At 39.6% G+C, this 25,218-nt stretch overlaps 1 protein-coding gene across 2 annotated transcripts; it reads left to right on the top strand.

The window, feature by feature from the left end:
- Positions 1-1,041: 1,041 nt before the first annotated feature.
- LOC310930400 (protein NLRC3-like) lies at positions 1,042-24,089 on the top strand. Of its 2 annotated transcripts, XM_083893369.1 has the most exons (14): positions 1,042-1,054; positions 3,307-3,456; positions 4,927-5,057; positions 6,538-6,657; positions 7,355-7,474; positions 8,177-8,278; positions 8,533-8,735; positions 9,138-10,899; positions 11,262-11,438; positions 11,669-11,845; positions 11,991-12,164; positions 12,358-12,531; positions 16,312-16,485; positions 19,329-24,089. In XM_083893369.1, exons 2-14 carry the CDS (start codon positions 3,454-3,456, stop codon positions 19,342-19,344), a joined length of 3,333 nt encoding a protein of 1,110 aa, XP_083749495.1. In that variant the 5' UTR covers positions 1,042-1,054; positions 3,307-3,453; the 3' UTR covers positions 19,345-24,089. The 2 variants fall into 2 exon arrangements, with proteins under 2 accessions (XP_083749495.1, XP_083749496.1); XM_083893370.1 differs by lacking the exons at positions 11,991-12,164; positions 12,358-12,531.
- The last annotated feature ends 1,129 nt before the right edge of the window (positions 24,090-25,218 follow it).

The following is a 25,218-nucleotide window of genomic DNA, read 5'->3' as shown; positions in this document are numbered from 1 at the left end:
ATTTGAAAGAAAATGTGTGGATTCACAAACAAATGAGTCACTGACCAAATACCTTTATCTAACCTGTTTTTGTTCTAAAACGACTTTTGCCTTTTATCATAATATACCTGTTGTTCCTTGTTGGTGTGTTGTGTGGGAAGACGTTTTGTTTATACAATATTCGTATTATTTACAATACAAAAAGACGTGTTGGTGAAAAAGTGATCATTTAACACAGAGTCTTTGAGCAGCCAGGTCACATCTTAATAAATCAGTGCCTCCCAATTTCTCAATAATATGTAACTGCAGGCAGTAGGTTTAGGCCCGCAGAATTAAGCCCATGGATGTATTATAATAACTGGATAGAGCTCTGCCTTGAAGACAATTATTCTCCAGCACTGCAACAAAAAAATACTCATGCGGCCCAAATTATCCACAATAATAAAAGAGATGCCTGTCAAACTTTCCACAGGACACCTCGAGACATGGACATAAGCAGTGTGTCCCATAAAGTGCATACTGTGTATTCTCCGTAGGGTTTTTCCCAAAGTTTTTAGCAACTTTAAATATTTTCATACAGTATATATCTGTGAAATAAATAGATAGATAAAATTTAAAATAACTAGAGAAATTTCACTGTTAATTGTTAATGGTTTAAAAGAACGGAATGTAAATAAATCAATTAAAGAGAAAAAAAATAAATTGTAATTGCAATTTGCCAAATGTTAGACTGTGTGTATGTGGGTGGGGGGGATCAGCAGTCACTGATGAAACCTAATGGCTCTGGGAATACAGGATTTCCTGAACCAGCTTCCTCCTTATCTGCTGCTCTACCACATTCCTGAGAGCAACAAATGCAATACAAATATATTAAATACTAAATGCATTGTAAAAAAAATAAATAAATACCACAAATCAAAATAGTTGATACTCAATGCTTAAATATCACAGTAAACTCGAGAGTTCCTCTTTCTCAGCAGCTCTCACTACCGTGTTCCGCCCATCTGCTGGAGCTGCACATACCGGAAAAGAACCCGGAAGTGCCACATTCCCAAACAACAACAAAGAGTCGAAAGTAAGTGAACTAACTGAATGTGACATTGCTTTCGTTTCTGACGTTATAACAATTATGAATGCTTCAATTGCGCATTATGTCAAGCTATTCTTGGTGCGTTTAAACCGTTTAGTTTAGTAAAGTAGGATCGAATTTAACATCGTTAGGATGAAATAAAAAAGGCCTATGACGCACTTAATAAAACAAAAAAAGGTAGTGATTTAGACATCGTTAATTTAGTGAATTACGTGTTTATTTTGACCAAACCAGAGTTGATGGTGATGTGTTGTTATAATAACGAGGCAGGGAGTTATGTTATCCACAACTTTATACTTATTTATTCCGCTAAGGTAACATGTGGGTTCGTCACCGTTCAACAACAAACAACGTCATTGGTTGCTAGTTTAAAACACATCAGATGAGTTGTTGAAACAGTTGTTGTCAGCCCCGGAGACCAAAACCCTGGCTTGACAAAAGCGGTTTAACGGACGTGGATTTTTTCCCCCCCTAAAAACTTTATTTACACACCGAAACGACGGAAGTGAGTTTTAGCTAAACAAAAAACAAAACCAGTGTTTATATCCAGTTACGATGATTCTTAACAAAACAAATGTTTGGATACTATTAGACATAGTAATAAAATTACGTAATTGTAATGGTCAATTATTTTTTTGAGTAAAGTGTATAATACACAGAATTCCGTGAAATAATTGTCCACATTAAATTAAACTGTACACTAAAAATACATTTGAGCCATACAGCGTTTTATTACATTGATTAATCATATTGGAAGGACGTTTACACTCAATATGAAAAATAGTTACATTTATTTTATATGTGATATTGCACTATTCGTGTATAATAGTAAATATAAGCCATAGCTACTGCAAAACCTTTAAACATACATATAATAATAATAACTATGATTAAATATATTTTATTGAAATTTTAAGCTATACAGAACCATCAACATCTTAAAATATGGTTACTGGCATGTCATAATTTTACAATAAAGGTTTCTATTTTTTATATTTTTTGAACGGTAATTTCTGTTTATTAGTTTATTTGTTAAACTAACTAGACTAAATAAAGTTAAAAAAAAATCCACTATCGACATGTGTTATTTGTAAAACAAACTAAACTAAATAAAGTTTAAAAAAAAAAAAATCTGTCACGCCAGGGTGTTGGAATTCGTGTTGGTCTTACATTACATCGTTATTTGACGGAGTTTGGTGGCTCTAAAAAAAAGATCTCATTATTTAAAAATTAGATATTTTAGCTTCATAGTCAGTCATTTTTTTTAGAACTATTTTGTAGTATTCAATGTTAGATAATGTCATGTACTGTGTAGCCTGGTGACGATGACAAGTAGATGGCAATCTTTTTTGGCATTTTATCACTACTGAAGACACAATAAGATCGTTTTTAATTAAAAAAAAATTCTTCTGATTTTAACTGAAGATGTCAGTGTGTGTTGTCTGTTGAGAGTGATGTCAGTTGTTCAGTGAGTCCTTTGCCTTTTCCTATGTAATACCTCGTATTGCTCTTGTTGTTGTTTACTTTTGAAAGGCACGGTCAAAGGTTAAGATAAGATAAGAGAGTTCTTTATTTGTCCCACAGTGGGGACATTTACAGTGTTTAAAGCAGCAAGACAGTAAAGAAAAGGATAATACATTTTAATCGTGCATTAACCACAAGTACACTATAAAAAGATATTAACACTGAGACTATATAAATAAGTTAAATAGAATAGAATGTATAGTCAGAGGCGCAGCTTGTGAACAGGCAAGGCAGGCAACTGCTTGGGGCCCCGAGCTGATAGGGGGGCCCCAACACTCGGAGCCTGAGGAATGTTTTTACTGAAATGTGCAGTGACCAGCTGCCTCCCCGTCCCCCTTAAACAACAATGGGGGATTTGCAATGACATCTCAGTAGGAAACCTCCCTAAAGGGGCCCCACCTCGCGTTAACCTGTGTGAAGTTATCGTTCTGCAAGTTGGAAAATGAAGAGGATTATTTGCAGTGTAATGTAATCTTTTTTTACTCAGTTTATATATATTTTTATTATTATTTTATTGTTCTTTACATTTATATTTCCACATACTTTTTACATGTTATTTCATTCATTTTGAAAAAGTCATACGTTTTTCATTGGTGTCAGATTATTTGTAACATAACGGTGATGAACAGCTGTTGGAATTTTTGCGTAGGGCCCCTACAGACTATAGAATCGCCTCTGTGTATAGTGTGTTCTGAGACCGAGTTCTATCACAGGACGCTCCAGCTCACATGCAGACTGTTCATGACTGATCTACAGAGGAATCTATTGACTCAGAGGAGGAGGAGCGGCCAAATCGAAAGTGAAAGTATTCTGTGACTTTGGCTTCAGTCGCCATTTTAACTGCGCAGCACAAAGACAGAATGGTGAGTTGTTACCATGATTATGACGATTATATATGATTTAGTATGTATATTATTACTCAAGTGACGTCTTAAAGTACATGACATGTACTGTACTGGAGTATCGGGAGTTATTTTGTGATATAAAATGTATTTACGTTTTAGAAGTAAAAGTTGATCAAAATAAAGTATAGGACAGACAGGCTGGCCTACGTGGATTTTGTACTTGAGTACAATAGCTTAGTATTTGTACTTTACACTTACTGTACGTTACATTACAACACTGCTTAATCCTGATAGATTATTATGGAAAATTCCAGCCCGTCGTAACTCAAGTGAGTCGTTATTTGTTTATCAGTCGTCAAATCTGACTTCTCACGACGTGAACTGCGCTAAATTCTCTCGCAGGCCTGGCCCGAACCAATTTGGCGCCTGAGACGAGACTTTAGGTGGCGCCCCCTGCATCTTAGTACATTCCACTTTCAATTATATTCATACATACTCCCACAAGAAACTGAATAGCGTCGTCTTTGACATTTTATTTTAATTTTTTCAAGAAACAAGTTGCTCAATGAAAGCAGTTAACAAGAAAATATGAAATAAGAAATAAATAAAAACAGTCCACTCAAAGTATAAAATGTAACTGCCTACAAAATAAGAAAACTGTAAACAAGTGATTAAATACATTAGAAATACTATATAAATAAGGAATAGACTATATATTATATATTAAAGAAACCAGTATTGACAAAACAAATCACAAGGATTTAAATAACTGCACAGTTTGTATTGAGTATAAAAAAAAACAATTTCAAAAAAAGTTTTTCTTGAGTGGTGCACTAGTAATATGAAGTACTTTTAGTCTGTACTTTTGGAGAAATCCAGGGTCAAATTTCACATTTACAAACAAACATTTTAACATTTGTCTGTATTTGAAGTTGTTTAAAATCCACAATTTGTTTTCATAGTTTATGGTTTCAATTTTATTGGACAAAGGACTCAATTTACTTCATGCACAAGTAGCATGACGTACTTTTACTGTGTGGCATTTTCTAATTTTCAAATCTAAAAAATATAAATAACGGCAGGAATTTCTGAACCATCAGAACTGTATGTAATAAAGTCAGAGGCTCATGTGTTTGTATTATCTCTGGATAACACATTAGTAAACACTTTTATCAGCTGAAGTCAGTGCAGACAACGCCCTTTCAATAACATACAAGCACAGTAGCCTAGCACCATCTACTGGCCATAGGCACTCAATCACCTTCACTGTGGCCACAGAAGATTGTGCTACATGCAAGTAATGTGAACTGCAGATTCCATAAAACATCTGCTCTTACAGAAAACTTTGGAACTATTCATACGTTCAGTCTGTAATTATCTGCCAAGCTTTTTCTTTGATATTTTTTGTGTTTCATGTCTTCATAAGTTGTGCATCAGTAAATCTGTGATCAATGTCTGTGTTTGTGTGTGTGTGTGTGTGTCCAGCAGATGAGTGATTGTATGGAGGAAGACGAGGACAGAGCAGAGTCTCCAGGACCCAGCTGTCTGTCTGTGAAGAGTGACCAGTCTATGGGACCACCTCTCTTCTTCAGTCACGAACCTGGAGCCTCAGAGACAAAGTAAGAGACAGTTTGTCCTGTGAAGGAGTGAGATTCATTAAAGTATAGGTTCACAATCTAAACCTCTGTTACCCACACACACACACACAAATGTAAGGAAATGAACTCACTCTGACTTAGGCTGAATCCCAGCTTCCTATGGACCGCACTTGAAACGGAGGGCTTTGAGGAATTACCCAGCTTCCGCCGCGTCACCCGTCAACGAAGTTTGAAAGCTGGCCGTTAAAGACTCACACAATTGTATTTTCAGCATTTTAATTACGACAGTCATGTGTAATGATACTATTGCGGTCTTCTTCAATTGTCAACGGTGTTTCTGAATCACTAGTTGGTTGTTTTTAATTACTAGCTAGTAGCCGATGCTATCCCGGTGTTCCTTTCGTAAGTGGTTAGCTAGCTGCTATCGCTATTTTTTTAACATAACAAATGATGCCGGAGTGCACAGTTACATCTTTAGGAGAGAACAGGAGATTCTGTCCCCGCTCTACTCCGCTCTGTCTGCGAGCAGCTTTCTCCCTCGGCACCGTGTGTGTGGCTATGGTAATGCAGCGGGTCTGCAGTCGCTGTAACTGTGCTTGGGAACACTCCTCACGTCAGCGTCACCTCCGATGTCGTTGGTTAGCAGCTGACAGTCGTAAAAACTGAAAAAATGGCCCAGGCAACAGACATTACTTGTGAGGCAGGCATTTTTGGATTGTTACATCAACAAGTCTATCGCAGCGGCTTGTTGATGTAGCAGTCTGCAAGCGTCTAGTCCGGACGACGTGATGACGTAACGGAGGTGTGTCTCATTTCTTAGGGGAACGTTCTTACCCCTAGCACCCTCAACTCTGTATTGAGGGCCAAGGGGAACTCCGACAAAGGGGTAGGGGGAAGAGGAAGGGGGAAGGAGTGGAATTGGGATTCAGCCTTAGTCTTACTCAGTAAGCATGAGGACTTACTTGGTCATTTTAAGTCATTCTTCATTTTTCTGAAATAAAAGACATTTACCAGAAGAGGAAGCAACTAAAACACATTTAATGTTATTGTCTCTCAGCCTTTTCTTCCAGTATTACAAAAATATGAATTATTATAATAATAAGTGAAGGGTCTATCGCTAGCACTAATAAAACTTGTACAAAACTCAACAAGATCTAACTGAAAACCTGACTAACTACAAAGATTACTCTGATTAGTTCTACAACTACATACAACAGATTAAAACTAAGGGTCAAAATCATCTCCTTTGTTTTTATTAATGTTTAGCATGAGATGATGCTTCGTCATGCCGGACATGAGAGCTTCAGCACAGCTATGATAATAGAAGGCTTATTAGAGATACTATTAGCTTAGTAGCGAAAATAAATCATTCAGTTCTTTGACTCTGTCAAGATCATTCATTTCACCCCATACTCTGGAGGACACACTGAGGCTTGTGTCTAAACAAAGACCATCATCAGTGATGGATGTGATGTGGATAAAATCCTGTTTGTGTTTGCAGAGGTCAGAACCGGAGACGGAAAGCAGAGTTTTCAGGACCCAGCTGTCTGTCTGTGAAGAGTGACCAGTCTATGGGACCACCTCTGTTCTTCAGTCATGAACCTGGAGCCTCAGCGACAAAGTAAGAGACAGTGTGTCAGCTGTTTTACCAACTGTCATAAAAACATATGATGAGACTTGGTTGTGTCCTAAATATAAATGCATAAAAATAAATAAAATAAATGAAAACTATTAATATGAACTAATACAAACAGAACATCGGGCTCATCTTACAGTGAATTAAATTAGAATCAGTGAAATGAATTGATAATAATTATCAAAGAGTAATTTCAACTAATTTGTCATATTTCTGAAATACAGAATTTACCAGAAGAGGAAGGAACTTAAACACATTTACTGTTATTGTCTCTCAGCCTTTTCTTACGGTCTATCACTAAAACTCAACTAGAACTGACTGTACAGAAACTGTGGGTCTAAATGTTCAGAAATACCAGGCTTGATCATATTGACCATAACTCTTTATTATCTTAGTTTTCAGCCAGACTTTGGAGCTTCAGCACAGGAATGATAATGGAACACTTCCATAGCTCTGGAACAATATGATTCGAAATCAGTTTTTCAACGATAGCACAGAAATCCTCGCTAAGTTCAGAAGAGCAATTAATGAGCTAGAGAAAAGAAAATCATTCAGTTCTTTGACTCTGTCAAGATCATTCATTTCACTCCATACTCTGGAGGACACACTGAGGCTTGTGTCTAAACAAAGACCATCATCAGTGATGGATGTGATGTGGATAAAATCCTGTTTGTGTTTGCAGAGGTCAGAACCGGAGACGGGAAGCAGAGTTTTCAGGACCCAGCTGTCTGTCTGTGAAGAGTGACCAGTCTATGGGACCACCTCTGTTCTTCAGTCATGGACCTGGAGCCTCAGCGACAAAGTAAGAGACAGTGTGTCAGCTGTTTTACCAACTGTCATAAAAACATATGATGAGACTTGGTTGTGTCCTTAATATAAATGCAAAAAAATAAATAAAATAAATGAAAACTATTAATATGAACTAATACAAACAGAACATCGGGCTCATCTTACAGTGAATTAAATTAGAATCAGTGAAATGAATTGATAATAATTATCAAAGAGTAATTTCAACTAATTTGTCATATTTCTGAAATACAGAATTTACCAGAAGAGGAAGGAACTTAAACACATTTACTGTTATTGTCTCTCAGCCTTTTCTTACGGTCTATCACTAAAACTCAACTAGAACTGACTGTACAGAAACTGTGGGTCTAAATGTTCAGAAATACCAGGCTTGATCATATTGACCATAACTCTTTATTATTTCAGTTTTCAGCCAGACATTGGAGCTTCAGCACAGGAATGATAATGGAACACTTCCATAGCTCTGGAACAATATGATTCGAAATCAGTTTTTCAACGATAGCACAGAAATCCTCGCTAAGTTCAGAAGAGCAATTAATGAGCTAGAGAAAAGAAAATCATTCAGTTCTTTGACTCTGTCAAGATCATTCCCGTCACTCCATACTCTGGAGGACACTGACCACTGAGACTTGTGTCTAAACAAGGACCATCATCAGTGATGGATGTGATGTGGATAAAACCCTGTTTGTGTTTGCAGAGGTCAGAAGTCTCCAGAACCCAATGGTCTGTCTTTTAAGAGTGACCAGTCTATGGGACCACCTCTATTCTTCAGTCATGAACCTGGAGCCTCAGAGACAAAGTAAGAGACAGTTTGTCCTGTGAAGGAGTCAGATTCATAAAAGTGTAGCTTAAACACACACACACACACCTACACACACGTGAGAAAATCAACTCAAAAGTGTCTCATATCAGAGGACAAGTTTGCCTCTTGTCGAGTCGTCACTGAGCTCGACATTTGCTTAGGTCAATAAACGTGGGTTTCTATTCACTTTCTCAGTCACGTGCATGTCCACCCGTCCCTGACATGTTAGCAATAAAGAAATGTCTTCACAGAGATAAGTTTGCTGTTCCTGTGGATGAGCAGACGTCCTGCTGTCCTCTGTGTCAGGACGTCCTGAAGGATCCAGTCTCCACCAGCTGTGGTCACTGGTTCTGCAGACGCTGCATCTCCTCATACTGGGACCAGTCTGGTCCACCAGGAGACTCCTGCTGTCCTCAGTGTGGACAAAGACCCAGGACAGGACATGGACCACAGGGTAAGACTTATAAGGAGAGCAGCTCCCATCAGCACGAGCAGACATTAGAAATAGAAAAACAGGAGAAAATGTTTAAAAGTTAAAAATGTTACTCACGTCATCATGAAGATGATGGACTTTGACTCTCTGCTGCCCCCTGCAGGTTGAAGAAATTAAGGTTTACCCTAATTTTCTTGCTTTTCTATCATTATTGTTCTATTGTATGCAGGTGATTCTCTTTCCTTCACATCACAGTTATTCTAGAATGATTCAGTCTTTTACAATAAAGTTATTCAAGTCATTACAGTTTTTCATTTGACAATAAACAACATAAAACAACTACGTCAAAGAAAAACAAGAAAAATAACCCTCAGCTGCTCAGATTCTTTCTTCAGTCTGACTTTGTCTCTTGTCTTTCAGCAGATGTTGGTCTGCAGAAGGTTCTAGATGAACATAAGATCAGTCTGAGGAGGAGATTTGAACATGTGACTGAAGGAACTGAAGGAAGAGGAAGTAGAACCCTCCTGAACAGGATCTTCACTGAGCTCTGCATCACAGAGGGACAGAGTGAAGAGGTCAATACTCAACATGAGGTGATGCACCTGGAGACGACCTCCAAGAAGAAGATGGTCCAGGACACTCCCCTCAAGTGCTGCGACATCTTTAAAGCCTTACATGACCAGCAGGGGCGCATCAGAGTCGTCCTGACCAACGGCGTCGCTGGTGTTGGAAAAACCTTCTCGGTGCAGAAGTTCACTCTGGACTGGGCCGAGGGTTTGGAAAACCAGGATGTGAATCTGCTCATTCTGCTTTCGTTCAGGGAGCTGAACCTGATCAGATATCAGCAGCACAGTCTTCTCACGCTTCTCCATGTTTTCCATCCAACATTAGAGAAGGTCAGAGCAGAGAAGCTCGCTGTCTGTAAACTTCTGTTCATCTTTGACGGCCTGGATGAAAGCAGACTCTCACTGGACTTCAACAGCAGGACGCTGGTTTCTGACGTCACACACAGGTCATCAGTCAACGTGCTGCTGACCAACCTCATCCAGGGGAATCTGCTTCCCTCAGCTCTCATCTGGATAACTTCCCGACCTGCAGCGGCCAATCAGATCCCTCCTACATGTGTTGACAGGGTAACAGAAGTACGAGGCTTCACTGACGACCAGAAAGACGAGTACTTCAGGAAGAGATCCAGTGATGAAGATCTGTCCAGCAGAATCATCTCACACGTCAAGATGTCCAGGAGCCTCCACATCATGTGTCAAATCCCAGTCTTCTGCTGGATCAGTGCTACAGTTCTGGAGCACATGTTGACCACAGAGCAGAGAGGAGAGCTGCCCAAGACCCTGACAGACCTGTACTCGCACTTCCTGCTGGTTCAGACAAAGAGGAAGAAGAACAAGTATGAGAAAGGATGTGAGACGAGTCCACAGGAGGTGATGGAGGCTGACAGGGACATTCTTCTGAAGCTGGGGAGGCTGGCCTTTGAACATCTGCAGAAAGGAGACATCATGTTCTACCAAGAAGACCTGGACCGGTGTGGTCTCAATGTGACAGAGGCCTCGGTTTACTCAGGAGTTTGTACAGAGATCTTCAGAAGAGAGAGTGTGATCTCCCAGAAAACAGTCTACTGCTTTGTTCATCTGAGCATTCAGGAGTTTCTGGCTGCAGTCTACATGTTCCACTGTTTGATGAAGACTGAGTTTCTACTGCAGGACTTCTTCAGACGAGAAGAATTACTGAAAGCAGCCATGGAGAAATCACTTCAAAGTGAAATTGGTCACCTGGACCTGTTTGTTCGCTTCCTTCATGGACTTTGTCTTGAATCCAACCAGAGACTGTTAGGAGGTCTGCTGGGTCAGACTCAGAACAGTCCAGAAATCATCCAGCGAGTCATTGAGAACCTGAAGACGATGAACACAGAGAACATCTCACCAGACAGAAGCATCAACATCTTCCACTGTCTGACAGAGATGAACGACCAATCAGTGCATCAGGAGATCCAAGAGTTCATGAAGTCAAAGAACAGAGAACAGGAACTCTCTGAGATCCACTGCTCAGCTCTGGCCTACATGCTGCAGATGTCTGAGGAGGTTCTGGATGAGTTGGACCTGTACAAGTACAACACATCATACCAGGGAAAACAGAGATTGATTCCAGCTGTGAGGAACTGCAGGAAGGCCAAGTAAGTTCAGACATGACCAATAATAACATCAAAAATCAGTGATGGTTTATTAAATATAGTCAGTTTTAAAATATTCTTGTTCTTGTTCGATTTTTTAAATGATGAAAGTTCAAGGTGCAGATTTATCAGCTGGTTATGTTTCTTGCTTTTATCTAAATGAAAACACTTGTCTTTATTTGTAATTTACTGTTAATGTTTCATTGTTAACTTTCTCTTCATGTGACTTCATGTGATTGTTTTTGGTTTCACCTAAACCTGAACTCTCAGAGACTCAGTGTGAAGTCGCGGTCTCAGCTCTGAACACATGATCAAACACTGACTGGTTTCAAGCAGCAACTTCTTATGTTTTATTCTTTATTCAGGTTGAGGGGCTGCAGTTTGTCAGAGATCAACTGTTCTACTGTGGTCTCAGCTCTGACGTCCGACCCCTCCCATCTGAGAGAACTGGACCTGAGTGATAACGAGGATCTGCAGGATTCAGGAGTGAAGCAGCTGTGTTCTGGACTGGAGAGTCCACATTGTGGACTGGAGACTCTGAAGTGAGTTCACTAACTTGTTGTTTTAAAACTTTAATTTCATTAATATTAACCTCATTTGATTCACTGATGAATGAATGAAACGCAGACTCTCTCTCACTCACACACACACACTTTCTCTCTCTTTTACACACACACACACACACACACTAGCTCACTCTCGCTCACTGTCACGCACTCTCACACACACACACAGTCGTTGTCTAAAATCTTGTGTTTTATTCTTTATTCAGGTTGAGGGGCTGCAGATTGTCAGAGATCAGCTGTTCTTCTCTGGTCTCAGCTCTGAGGTCCAACCCCTCCCACCTGAGAGAACTGGACCTGAGTGACAACGAGGATCTGAAGGATTCAGGAGTGAAGCAGCTGTGTTCTGGACTGGAGAGTCCACATTGTAGACTGGAGACTCTGAAGTGAGTTCACTGACTGAAACTTTAATTTCATTAACATTAAACTCATTTGATTCACTGATGAATGAATGAAACACACATTTTCACACACATTCTCTTTCACACACACACAGTCGTTGTCTAAGGTCGTGTTTTATTCTTTATTCAGGTTGTGGGGCTGCAGTTTGTCAGAGATCAGCTGTTCGTCTCTGGTCTCAGATCTGAAGTCCAACCCCTCCCACCTGAGAGACCTGGACCTGAGCTGGAACAATCTGCAGGATTTAGGAGTGAAGCAGCTGTGTTCTGGACTGGAGAATCCACATTGTAGACTGGAGACTCTGAAGTGAGTTCACTGACTGAAACTTTAATTTCATTAACATTAAACTCATTTGATTCACTGATGAATGAATGAAACACACACACACTTTCTCTCTCTCACACACACACACACACACACACACACACACACACACACACACACACACACACACACACACAGTCGTTGTCTAAAGTCTCATGTTTTATTCTTTATTCAGGTTGAGTCGCTGCAATTTGTCAGAGATCAGCTGTTCGTCTCTGGTCTCAGATCTGAAGTCCAACTCCTCCCACCTGAGAGACCTGGACCTGAGTCTGAACAATCTGCAGGATTCAGGAGTGAAGCAGCTGTGTTCTGGACTGGAGAGTCCACATTGTAGACTGGAGACTCTGAAGTGAGTTCACTGACTGAAGCTGGTGTTTTTTTTTGTTTTTTAAACTTTCATTTCATTAATCCTTTAACACACCTAGACACCTTTTTGTGTTTTTGACTTTTCTTTTTAGCATATCTTTTTCATTTTTTCATGCATATTGTTCAAAATTTGCCAGGTTGTGTATTTTTGGGTGCTTTAAAAAATGTTCATGTGAAATTTTTTTTAGTCCATTCTAAACAACTTACAACACACCTTTGCACCAAAGTGTGCTTATTGAAACCCATTCAAATCACTATTTTTATCCTGCTCAAAAAGCGCAGGTTGTTTCAAGTGGCATCTTTTCCATGCCGTCCTTTCATGTAAAAATCTTTTTTCAAACTTTCGAAGCACCAAAACTTAAAAGCAGTGGCGGCTCTTGAAGAAAATTTCAGGGGGGGCAATTTTTTTCTGATAACGATAAGGTGACCCATTCAATAGGTGCATAAAGCAAGACAGTATCAATTTGTTAGGTGATTAACAGTCCTCCTTGTGTCCACTAGATGGCAACTTGATAAATAAATATTATTTACATGAATCTAATGTATGATGTAAAATAGCTAAACAGGACACAGGATGTGTCCAGCAACCACATAAAGACAGGGGCAGCATATTAAGTCAAGTATTTATTAACTGACCAAGGATCAAGAGCTTTCACAACCTTTACCAGATACATACAACACACATATGACAAGATAGTGCAGTCAAATTATTCATTAAGTGTAAAGGAAAGTGCAGAATTTGATCTTTAAATGTGTTGATAAAGGCATCTTACAAAACTCTCTTACACAAAACAGTCCGATTGTCTGATTTGCGTGAAGTTTAAACCTGCAGTTAAACCCTTAGCAGAGCAATACAAACATCAACAATGTTAGCAAACAAGCTAACGAACGTAGCTTCAAATGACTGCTGTCCGCTGCTACGAGCCATAAACAGCTAACACGTATGAAAGCGTGAACTCCGTGGCACTGGTCAATACGTGTACTTATCAGTTAGTGCTGGGACCGATTAAACGAGCACAATCCTCCGTGTATTTTTAAAACGGTGAGCTTCGCTTCGCTAAGAACGCCGGCGAGCAGAGACGAACGGGGTCGTACCTATGTTCCCCGGGTCCTATGTTCCCCGTTTTTCCAAAAAAGGTCCTATGTTCCCCACTTTGTATGTGACAGGGGAACATAGGACCCTTTTTTGAAAATGGGTAGGGTTAGGGTTAGGTTTAGAGAAAGGGTCCTATGTTCCCCGGTCACATACAAATCGGGGAACATAGGACCCGGGGAACATAGGTACGGTCCCGAGACGAACAACTTATCGAGAGACGTGAAGTGAAGATATCCCCTCCTCTCTTTGCTCATTTTACATATGACGTAAGCACATTAGTGCATGCACATAAATCCTCATTTAAATTGCATTGGAGGGTATGTTTTTTCGAAAAAACACTTTTTACATGAGAGTCAATCGAAGAATTTTTGGGCGATTCTTCACGTCAGTCAAATCTCCCCAGAAGAGGCGGAACCATAAAACGTGACTTGAATCTGACGATTCTGATTGGACAATGACAGACAATATGTCTGGAACACTGATAATAACTACCTTTGCTGGCAGAGACGCTGAAAGGAATATTAGTACTAAAGATCTTTGGAATTTCTGAGGAAAAAAATTCTCTTTCTCCTCCTAGTTGGGAGGGCGTCGCCCAAATCGTCCCTATACACCGGCCGCCCCTGCTTCAAAGTACAGTCTCCAAAGCACCCCGACATCTAAATTGTGGGGTCCCAACAGCTTTTGAAATATCCATATTGGAGGCGATTTCCCAGCACATGAAAGGTACAGCAAAAATTAGAGCCAAAACAAACCCCCATCTGTGCACCTGTGCACTGCGCTGCAATGATCACAGGTATACAGGTGATGAGGTGTCTGTGCAGAGCTAAGGAGCATAGCTGGACTTTGCATGTCAAACCACACACAATGAAGCATCACAGCGGCACCGCGGAGGCGCTAAACATGGTCATTGAAGACGAGCGCACGGTGCACAATGCGTTCCATCAGCTTTGGACACCGACACAGCCGATGAAGAGTACTTCCCGGGGGCTTTCCCATGTCCCACCAACTCCACTGACTCTTCTGACTTTGGGGAAGAGGTGATACTGGCGGACCATTTATGGAAATCCAAAAACGGTGAGATCTGGGCACCCACAAACACCCTGATGCTCCAGTTCAAGCCTCCAGACTCAGGACTAACTCCAGAACCTCCCCACTATGCCGTGGCCATTGTTAGTGAGCTGATTGACACTTATTATTCATTTTTCACCACGGAGATCACAAAACTTATCATGGAATGAACCAAACTGCATGGGAGAAGGACAGTGCCCGAGTGGAAGGACCTCGATAACCACCACCGTGCGGGCTTAGTTTGGACTCCTTCTGTTGGCGTCTATTGGTCAGCTGGTGCGCTGCAGAAACAAAACCCAGGACAGAGAGGGTCGTGTTGGACATGACAGAGGGGCTGGGAGGCTGACTGTGACTATTGATCATTTATTTTCCTCATTTGGGCTGGCAGAGGAGCTGCTGCGACGAAAGATCACCATCTTTGGCACAATGCGTAAAAACTGACCAGAGCTTCCCCCTCAGCTCCCGAGGCTCCTCCATCTCTCCATTTACTCACACCCTGCTGTCCTACACTCCGAAGTAGGAAAAAAATGTCCTCCTGCTCAGCAACAAACACCGGGAGCCGGAGATCAGCAATGGGGAAAAAAAAGAGGCCCAGAAGCCCCAGATCATTCTGATTATAACCTCTGTAAAGGAGAGCATACCAAGGATGGAAGTTCTTCATTACAGCACAAAAACATATATATTTTTTTTATTTGGTATCTATTATGAGGTCTAATGTTGGTCTAAGAAATAAGAAAATAACATTTGTATAGCTTGTATTTGTATGAGCACACGTTGGTGCTATAGGTGTGTTAACTGAATATTTTATGAAATCTAACATTATAAAATAATAATAATGCAATTTTTGTTTTCTGCTAATCTTTCACATATACTAGGCTGCAATTATCCCAAAGAAAAAAAATCCAGTTTGCATGAATTATATTGAAAATATTTCATTTTTTGTCATTTTTTTTAATCATAAAATGAGGTGCATCATGACTAAACCTGGCAATTTAAGGGTTAAAAATATAAAAAATATATTAATATTTGATATGTATAGAAAGAACAGATGTTGGTCTAAAACTTAAAAAATAAATAAATAAATACAAATGTATGCATTTGTTATAGCTGTGCACTTTATGAGCACCATTTGGTGCTCTGGGTGTGTTAACGTGATTTTATGAGACAATCTGACATTACAAAAAAAATAATAATGCAACAAAAAATGTTTCTGCTAATCTTTCACATATACCAGGATGCAAATAATTAATTTTTTGTGTTTTTTAGATCATAAAATCAAGGGGCATCATGAATAAACCTGGAAATTTAAGGATTAAAAATAAAAAATATATATTAATATTTGATATGGATGGAAAGAGAAGATGTTGGTCTAAAACCTAAAATAAAAAAAAAGCAAAAATACAGATGTATACTTTTTTTATAGCTGTGTACTTTCATGCGCACCATTTGGTGCTCTGGGTGTGTTAACGTAACTTTTTTAAAGGCATCTGAGGGTTAACATTTAAGTCATTTGATTCACTGATGAATGAATGAAGCACACATTCTCTCTCACACACACACAGTCATTGTCTAAAGTCTCGTGTTGTATTCTTTATTCAGGTTGAGGGGCTGCAGTTTGTCAGAGATCAGCTGCTCTTCTCTGGTCTCAGCTCTGAAGTCCAACCCCTCCCACCTGAGAGAACTGGACCTGAGTGAGAACAATCTGCAGGATTCTGGAGTGAAGCCTCTGTGTGATCTTGTGCAGAGTCCAGACTACAGACTGGAGACTGTGAGGTCAGTAGAGTGTTAGAGTCAGTGTCCACTTTGATCAGTGTTGCACTCATCACAGTGGGAGCAAAGATCCAGTGCTCGCTTGGAACCTCGTCAGAGCAGGAACACCAGGTATCACACTATCACTGATGGAAAAGCATAATATAAACGTGCAGAGTCGATCCATGTCAGGACTGTGTGGTGAAAAAGCCACACCATCTAACTTATATCGCCTTTGGTCCTCACAAAGCAACAAATACAAGAACACACACACCTGGACCCCCAAATACGACCCACAGAAGTGTTTCCTCATGAGTCTGGCTGTTGCTCATCCACTTAAAAGCCGTTTCTACCTGTTCAGTGTTGTTGGTTAATCAAAGACCTGACACCTGAGGCAGAGGGTGCTCACACCAACTGTTGTATACATTCAAAAAGACAGACATTTGTTTCCTCGCAGGTAATTTACGATGACATCATCTAAACCACGTGTCAAACTCAAGGCCCGGGGGCCAGATGTGGCCCGTGTGTGATTAATTGGTCCTAAAAATCTGTGTTAAAATAGGTCTATGCTGCTTTAAGGCGTGTGTTGACCATAAACTACACATTTCCCATAATGCATGGCGATTGCCTTACCCGCAAAGTGACGGCATCCCGCCACTAGATCCGCTAGTGTATCGTTGTATATGTATCACGCAACGAGTGAAATTGAGATTGAGACTGTGATCGCAGCAGAATGTGTTCAGAAATGTTACCAAAAACAATGAGGCAGTGAAAGCTCGCTTTATTGTGGCTGAAGAAATCACCCATGCCTCAAAGTCTTTTTCTGAGGTGTGCGTTTTTGAAGCAGTGCATGCTGAAGGTGTGTGAGCAGGTCTGACCCGACCAGATACAGACTTTTAAAACTGTTTGTCAAGAAACACCATCGCGGACAAGGTTACATCTATAATGCATCATATTTGTAACTGGAATAAGTAATGCATACAGAACGTTATTTAGCAATATGTTACGGAGTAGTTACCTTTAGTCAACATTAGGGATCAACCAATTATCGGCCTGGCCGATAATATCGGCCGATATTCGGCATTTTTGCGATAATCGGCATCGGCCGTTTTTTTCACCGATAACCGATATAATTAATTAATATATTTTAAAACGCGCTCCTTTGGCTCTGATGCAGCGTCTCTGCCTGAAGTCACCACTCTCATGGTTGTGTAACAATGTCCCGCCCACAATCCTCACTGATTGGCTACTTGGCGCAAGTGAGTCAGTGTCAGCCAATCAGTCCACACTGAAGCCTCTACATGCAGCGCCACAGACACGGAGAGAAGCGGAGGACTGCTCCGGTGAGCAGCAGAAAGGTAAGGCAGTGAAGCCCTCTATGATGAAGTTTAAAAAATACCACAACCCTATCCTCTAGTATAAGGGAGGAAAACCTGCGCTTTGGCTCTGGAGATTAAACTACTTATTAATTGGCGCGACTGCTTTAGAGCTGGGGCCAGACGCACAATAATAATAGGAGACCCTTACGGTTATCAAAACTTTGTGGGAATAATTAATCTCCTAACGTGTCACACCCCGTGGGGCAGCTCCCGGTTAATCAATAAACACCCGCGGTGATTATAGCCTATAAGTTTAACAGCACACGCTAAAGTGTCCTTGTTTGTTTTCAGTCGCCTCTCCCTCAGCGCTCTCTTTTTTCAATCAATAAATTAGCCGTCGCGTCTACAACTCACGTGTGTAAAGTAGACTTTATTGTTTTAATTTCCAATTGCCAAGTGTTTTATTCTTATTTATGTAATACGACACAGTTCTAAGCACAATAGTGTACATTTAATGTTCTGAGATTCCAAATATGACTTAATTTCTCTAAATATATAAATAAATATAATAATAAATAAGGAACTATAAGTGAAAAACTCTGTTAATCACTGAAAGTTGTATCTTTATTTACTCATTATGCTATTTGATGTAAAATTTTCCATAAATAACTATTACATCTATAAAATGAATGTAGTAAACCAAGGTTCTGGCCACCCTCTGTATTGGTTTGCTCTTTATCAGGCTGAATCAGATGTAGACTACCTGAGAGAACATAAGACATCATTAATTAAATGTTATTCATGTAGGCTATCATAATAATATTATCTAGTGGAGTGGAAGTTTAATAGACAGTTTTGCTCTAATAAATGAATATAAATTTACTCTTTTTTAATTCTCACTCTTTCTTTTTGTCTCTCTTTCTCTAAATCCTCATTACAGGTGGATGGATCCAAGAAGCAGGTGAAAAGTACAGTATAGCAGTATTTCACAAAGCCAACCCCAGGAAGGGCAGCGTGTAATACCTGCAAAGACATTAATGATTATGTGATTATGTTATTATGTTAATTATGTGTTCATGTTATTTTACAAAAAGTAAATTTTGTCAGTGTAAACAAACAGTATACTGTATTCATTTTAATCCCAGGTGTGTTTCTCTAAATTTTGAAACCAAAATGTTAATTTTTGGTAATTTTTTACTGCAAATAAATATCGGTTCTGCATATCGGCTATCGGTTTCGCTTGGTTATTAATAATCGGTATCGGTATCGGCCGTGAAAAACCCATATCGGTCAATCCCTAGTTAACATTATATTTGATTACATTTAGTTGCATTTATTCTGTATGACAGTTATCTGGCCCTTTGAGGGTAACCATTATGCTGATGTGGCCCTCAGTAAAAATGAGTTTGACAGCCCTGATCTAAACAATGAGTCATTTGGTATATGAGTGAATGTAAACATGAAGCAGCTCTGAACTGAAGTCTCTGCTGCTTCACTGACTCACTGCTGTGACGCTGACTCTTCTCCTCTGTCGTCTTCTCTCAACAGGTGGAAGAGGGAGTGAAGACGATCTTCATCCTGAGTCCTCGTCTGTGACACAGTTTCAGCAGATCAGGGACAAACAAACACACAACGCTGACTGTTTTTTTCAGTTAATTTTTCGTGCATCTGTGCAGCAGCAGCCCACAGGCTCCAGTATGGGTCTAACTTTAGCAACTTTAGCAACTTTAGCCTGCTGGAAAAAGACTACTTTGTCCAATCATTGCGCTTGTTTCCATCCCGGCGTCAAACACAAGTGAAGAGACGGAGATAATTGATTTTATCTCTCTGTCCATCTCGATAGTCTCGCTGGTTTTCCACGGTGATGGCAGCGATGAACACCATGTAGACCGGGTTGGAGAATGTGAAATTGTCAAGTGCGTTGATTTCAATTACAGACCTGTCAACTTCTGGACGAAATTTAACATTAATGACGTGACCGTTTTAACGTCACAGCTCAAGAAGTGTAGCACGAATAAGCTCGTCCTTTATATGTCCCGCACCTGCAGCGAGGACATTTTCAGTTCAGCTTAAAATGAGCGAAAGCTCCTGCAAAACTGGGTGTGTGTGTGTGTGTGCGTGTGTGCGCGCGCGCGCGCTTGTGTGCATATGTTCTTGTATAGGTGTCTTTGTGATCGGCAAGAAACGTATATACCTAAGGCGTGAGGACATTTTTCAGGGTCAAGACCTGGTTTTAGGGTTAGGGTGGTGTGTGTGTGTGTGTGTGTGTGTGTGTGTGTGTGTGTGTGTGTGTGTGTGTGTGTGTGTGTGTGTGTGTGTGTGTGTGTGTGTGTGTGTGTGTGTGTGTGTGTGTGTGTGTGTGTGTGTGTGTGTGTGTGTGTGTGTGTGTGTGTGTGTGTGTGTGTGTAGACCTTTTTAAAATGATGAAGGTTTATTCTGTTACAAAACATAAAACAAAATGTATGTACAGCAACTTAATGACTTATTATGCCAACCCTAGCTACAGACATCTAAACATCTATATGTATGTATGTACACACAAATACATATAGTTCATTTGTGGTAAATGTTAGTTTGTTGCTGCTTTGTTTCAATTTATGCACATTAATTATACATTAACTCATCTTAACCTATTTTTCTTAAACATCCATATATTCGTCAAAAATTAAGATTTTAAACAATTTTTTGTGAAACTTTTCCACAAGTTTAACCTGAATGGTGTTCATTTTAAAGTTTGTTCTGACCGATTCTTTTTTTAAACATGTTTTCTCCTCTCTGGTTATATTTCAGCTCCCTGTTTTCAAACAAACATACTATATTTTCAGTGTAATTACTTAAAATTAGCAGAATATTGCATTTATCGGTTCATTATAAGGTGAATGATTGACTGTCCTTACGGCTTTTGTTTTTGGTAAAATAAAAATAGGTTTTGTCTTTGTAGTGTAGGCATGCCTCTATATTTCAACACAGTAGGAAATGTATGGAACAATAAGAGAACAGTACAGAATATACAATGAGGGTGTATTTAGGAAACACTTGGTTTCATGTAACATAGCTATTGTTTTGATTGAACGTGAGCGATGTGGGTTTTCCAGGATCATTTATGATCTAGTATTAATCTAAGAAATTCTTTCTAATACCACATCATCAATCTTTAGGCTCATACAAGTTTTAATTTGTCGATGACTGAATATATTTGGTTTGACTTAAATTAAAGGATAGTTTATTTTGATCAAACCATTGCTTGATTCTGGATAGTTTAAAATAATAAATAATAGTAAATAATAAATAATAAAACACTTTTTTAACAAACGAGATACCTTAAAAATGACATTAATATATAAAATAAACAATTTAGATCCAATCAGAGAACCCTGGGGCACCTCGCAAGTTACTTTACGCATTTCTGATTGATGATCATTATTATATACATCCTGGTATCTATTTTTCAGTTATTTTAAGTCATGTTAAATCCTCTTAGAGGGACATAACGTTTGTGCACTTTGTGATTTTCAGTTTCTTTCATGTCAAATATAATAATAATAATAATGCATTATATTTGAAGGCGCCTTTCAAGACACTCAAGGTTTCCGATAATATATTAAGACGTACATTTAAAGTCAATCAAAGTCATCTACTGTGTGGGTTTGAACTTAATGTTTAATAAGAATTGTCTATTTGTATATTGAATATTTGATATAGAAGTGAGTGGGGAAGTGTTTCATAATCATGTGAGAGATACATATTATGTGTGATCAGCCAAAATTGCAAACCAAAAGTCTGTCGGAAATGGGATTATTTTTTGCGTGTGTGCTGCACCACCTCCATATGTAAGAACACTGAGAATAAATCTCCCGTAAGTTGCGACCCAAAAGAAATTTCACGGTTGGCAGGTCAGGTGAAGTTCCGAGTCCAATGAAAGAAAAAGAAAATAAGACCATATAAGATATTCCTTTATTCCTCCCATATTATTTGCAGTGTTAGAGCAGCTGAAATCAGAACTTGAAGAGAAAGCTCAAAATGGAAGTAAAAGAGAAATAAGGCGAGGAAATGTTAATGTATATATGCAAAGGAAATGTGTAAGTGAGACAAGATGAACAGCTACAGCTCCACTAAATACATTTTACTCATGTTTTTTTTTTACATAAGTATTTTATATGTGATCACTATAAAAGCGCGGGGACATGTATTCCATACATACAGTACAGACCAAAAGTTTGGACACACCTTCTCATTCAATGAGTTTCCTTTATTTTCATGACTATTGACATTGTAGATTCACACTGAAGGCATAAAAACTATGAATTAACACATGTGGAAATATGTACTTAACAAAAAATTGTAAAACAACTGAAAATACGCCTTATATTCTACTTTCTTCAAAGTAGCCACCTTTTGCTCGGATTACTGCTTTGCACACTCTCTGCATTCTCTTGATGAGCTTCAAGAGGTAGTCACCTGAAATGGTTTTCACTTCACAGGTTTGCCCTGTCAGGTTTAATAAGTGGGATTTCTTGCCTTATAAATGGGGTGGGGACCACCCCAGAAGTCAGGTGGATACACAGCTGATAGTCCTACAGAATAGACTGTTAGAATGTGTATTATGGCAAGAAAAAAACAGCTAAGTAAAGAAAAATGAGTGGCCATCATTACTTTAAGAAATGAAGGTCAGTCAGTCCGAAAAATTGGGAAAACTTTGAAAGTGTCCCCAAGTGCAGTTGCAAAAACCATCAAGCGCTACAAAGAAACTGGCTCAAATGAGGACTGCGCCAGGAAAGGAAGACCAAGAGTCACCTCTGCTGCGGAGGATAAGTTCATCCGAGTCACCAGCCTCAGAAATCGCAGGTTAACAGCAGCTCAGATTAGAGACCAGGTCAATGCCACACAGAGTTCTAGCAGCAGACACATCTCTAGAACAACTGTTCAGAGGAGACTGTGTGAATCAGGCCTTCATGGTAGAATAGCTGCTAGGAAACCACTGCTAAGGACAGGCAACAAGCAGAAGAGACTTGTTTGGGCTAAAGAACACAAGGAGTGGACATCAGACCAGTGGAAATCTGTGCTTTGGTCTGATGAATCCAAATTTGAGATCTTTGGTTCCAACCACCGTGTCTTTGTGCGAAGCAGAAAAGGTGAAAGGATGGACTCTACATGCCTGGTTCCCACGTGAAGCATGGAGGAGGAGGTGTGATGGTGTGGGGTTGCTTTGCTGGTGACACTGTTGGGGATTTATTCAAAATTGAAAGTATACTGAACCAGCATGGCTACCACAGCATCTTGCAGCGGCATGCTATTCCATCCGGTTTGCGTTTAGTTGGACCGTTTTCAACAGGACAATGACCCTAAACACACCTCCAGGCTGTGTAAGGGCTATTTGACCAAGAAGGAGAGTGATGGGGTGCTGCGCCAGATGACCTGGCCTCCACAGTCACCGGACCTGAACCCAATTGACATGGTTTGGGGTGAGCTGGACCGCAGAGTGAAGGCAAAAGGGCCAACAAGTGCTAAGCATCTCTGGGAACTCCTTCAAGACTGTTGGAAGACCATTTCAGGTGACTACCTGTTGAAGCTCATCAAGAGAATGCCAAGAGTGTGCGAAGCAGTATTCAAAGCAAAAGGTGGCTACTTTGAAGAACCTAGAATATAAGGCGTATTTTCAGTTGTTTCACACTTTTTTTGTTAAGTATATAATTCCACATGTGTTAATTCATAGTTGTGATGCCTTCAGTGTGAATCTACAACTTTCATAGTCATGAAAATAAAGAAAACTCTTTGAATGAAAAGGTGTGTCCAAACTTTTGGTCTGTACTGTACATACTAACAAGAACACACAAGCGTACACATAAAGTCATACTCAAGCACACACACAGCGCACATCTTCAAAAAGTACCATGTGGACGGAATGGCAAAAAAAAGGATGCATATTCGGCCCCTAAATTATTGATGTAACTATTTGACATTTTTTCCCGGACATTTTGGCCTTTGACAAATTTTTTTCGCCGTCTAAACCTGGTACACGCGTGCGCTTAACGACGTTTTCTGTATGCTCATGTTGGAAACAATTAATAGATGTCGGCCTACCAGATACATGACACATTACAAACTGTGTAATCAGATCTATAGGAGCCAGAACTAAATTAACGACGACTGAATGACTACTTTTTCAAACAGAGTTGGGTGGTTTTAGCAAGTGCGTCATCGGCTTTTTAAAAAAAATCAAAACTACGGAAAACATGAGCCTGCTTTAAATTGTGTGTTTGAGTACGCTTACATATTGTGTTAATTGAGCATTTTATCATCGAAAATAAAATTAATGCACTTACTTTTGACTCTTTGTTGTTGTTTGGTCTTAACTGCAGTCTCGCGTTCAACTTGTGGCGCTTCCCGGTTTATTTCCGGGTCGTGTGGCCCATAGTGGGTGAGCATAGTGTTACTCCCATCATGCCTCACTGGCTATGTGAACGAGCCACACATTCTTTATTTCCCCCCTCCCCCACTTCTTATAATACATCCATATATTTTTTTGTACATCATCAGAAGCAACACAAAAGACAACAATGGAGGACGTCCAGCAGCTCTTATTTTCCCGATCGGTTTGTGGTTGGTTGTCTCAACAAGACGCCAAACTTTATATGAGAAAAGATGAGGATTTGGGACAAAACTTTACAATTGACAGTCAAAACTTTAAAATTTGCAAGCCAAACTTTTGGATTTGACTATAAAACATTAAACATCTACCTTTATCACATAATGATCCTGATTAAAAACGAATAAAAGAGCGGCTTCAATTGACAATGTCAATCATAATTCAATAATCCGTTATATGTTTGTAATTTTAAATCTTCAGAAGCAAAATAATGATACTATTATTGGAGAATAAATACGGTATTTTGTGGATACACTCGAGGGCGCTGCAGGAACACAATATTTTGCCGAGCTGCCGTCAATGTTGTGACATCATGTTGCGTTAATCAGAATACCCGAGGTAATAAATAAGAAGACGCGTTAAACAAGGCAATTATCCATCTTTTAATGTAACGTTTACAACAGAACTATTACCACACATCACAGTCTAATCACAAACGCCATAGAAGTGACTGGAAGATTCTGTCAAAACGGGGAAACAGCGCCCCCAAATCCCCTTAGTGGCCAAAAATATATTACACCCGCAGTGACAAGAAACTGCTCTAAAGAATGAATAGAAAAAGTTAAGAGAGTGAAACTTAACTATATGCCTGAAAAATTGTGTGATTTCTCTTTTTCCACGATCCATCCAAGAACAGCGCCAACACACCCATAGGCCTGGTGTTGTGGTCAAAAAGGGTACTGCATCGGTAGTGCGAGCACCTCCTCGTTAGTATAGTGGTGAGTATCTCCGCCTGTCACGCAGGGGCCAGCCGCGTATAGTTGTAACGCACTGACAGCCAATGAAATTGCA

This window comes from Microchirus variegatus (assembly GCF_963457635.1).
Source record: "Microchirus variegatus genome assembly, chromosome: 8".
Lineage (NCBI taxonomy): Eukaryota > Metazoa > Chordata > Actinopteri > Pleuronectiformes > Soleidae > Microchirus > Microchirus variegatus.
The sequence above is the reverse complement of the archived record's forward strand: the minus strand, read 5'-3'. Positions and strand labels throughout refer to the sequence as shown.

Coding starts and splice junctions, on each gene's coding strand:
- LOC310930400 (XM_083893369.1), top strand. Junction 8,736..9,137: donor GACAGGACATGGACCACAGG/GTAAGACTTATA, acceptor GTCTTTCAGCAG/ATGTTGGTCTGCAGAAGGTT. Junction 12,165..12,357: donor TGTAGACTGGAGACTCTGAA/GTGAGTTCACTG, acceptor TTCTTTATTCAG/GTTGAGTCGCTGCAATTTGT.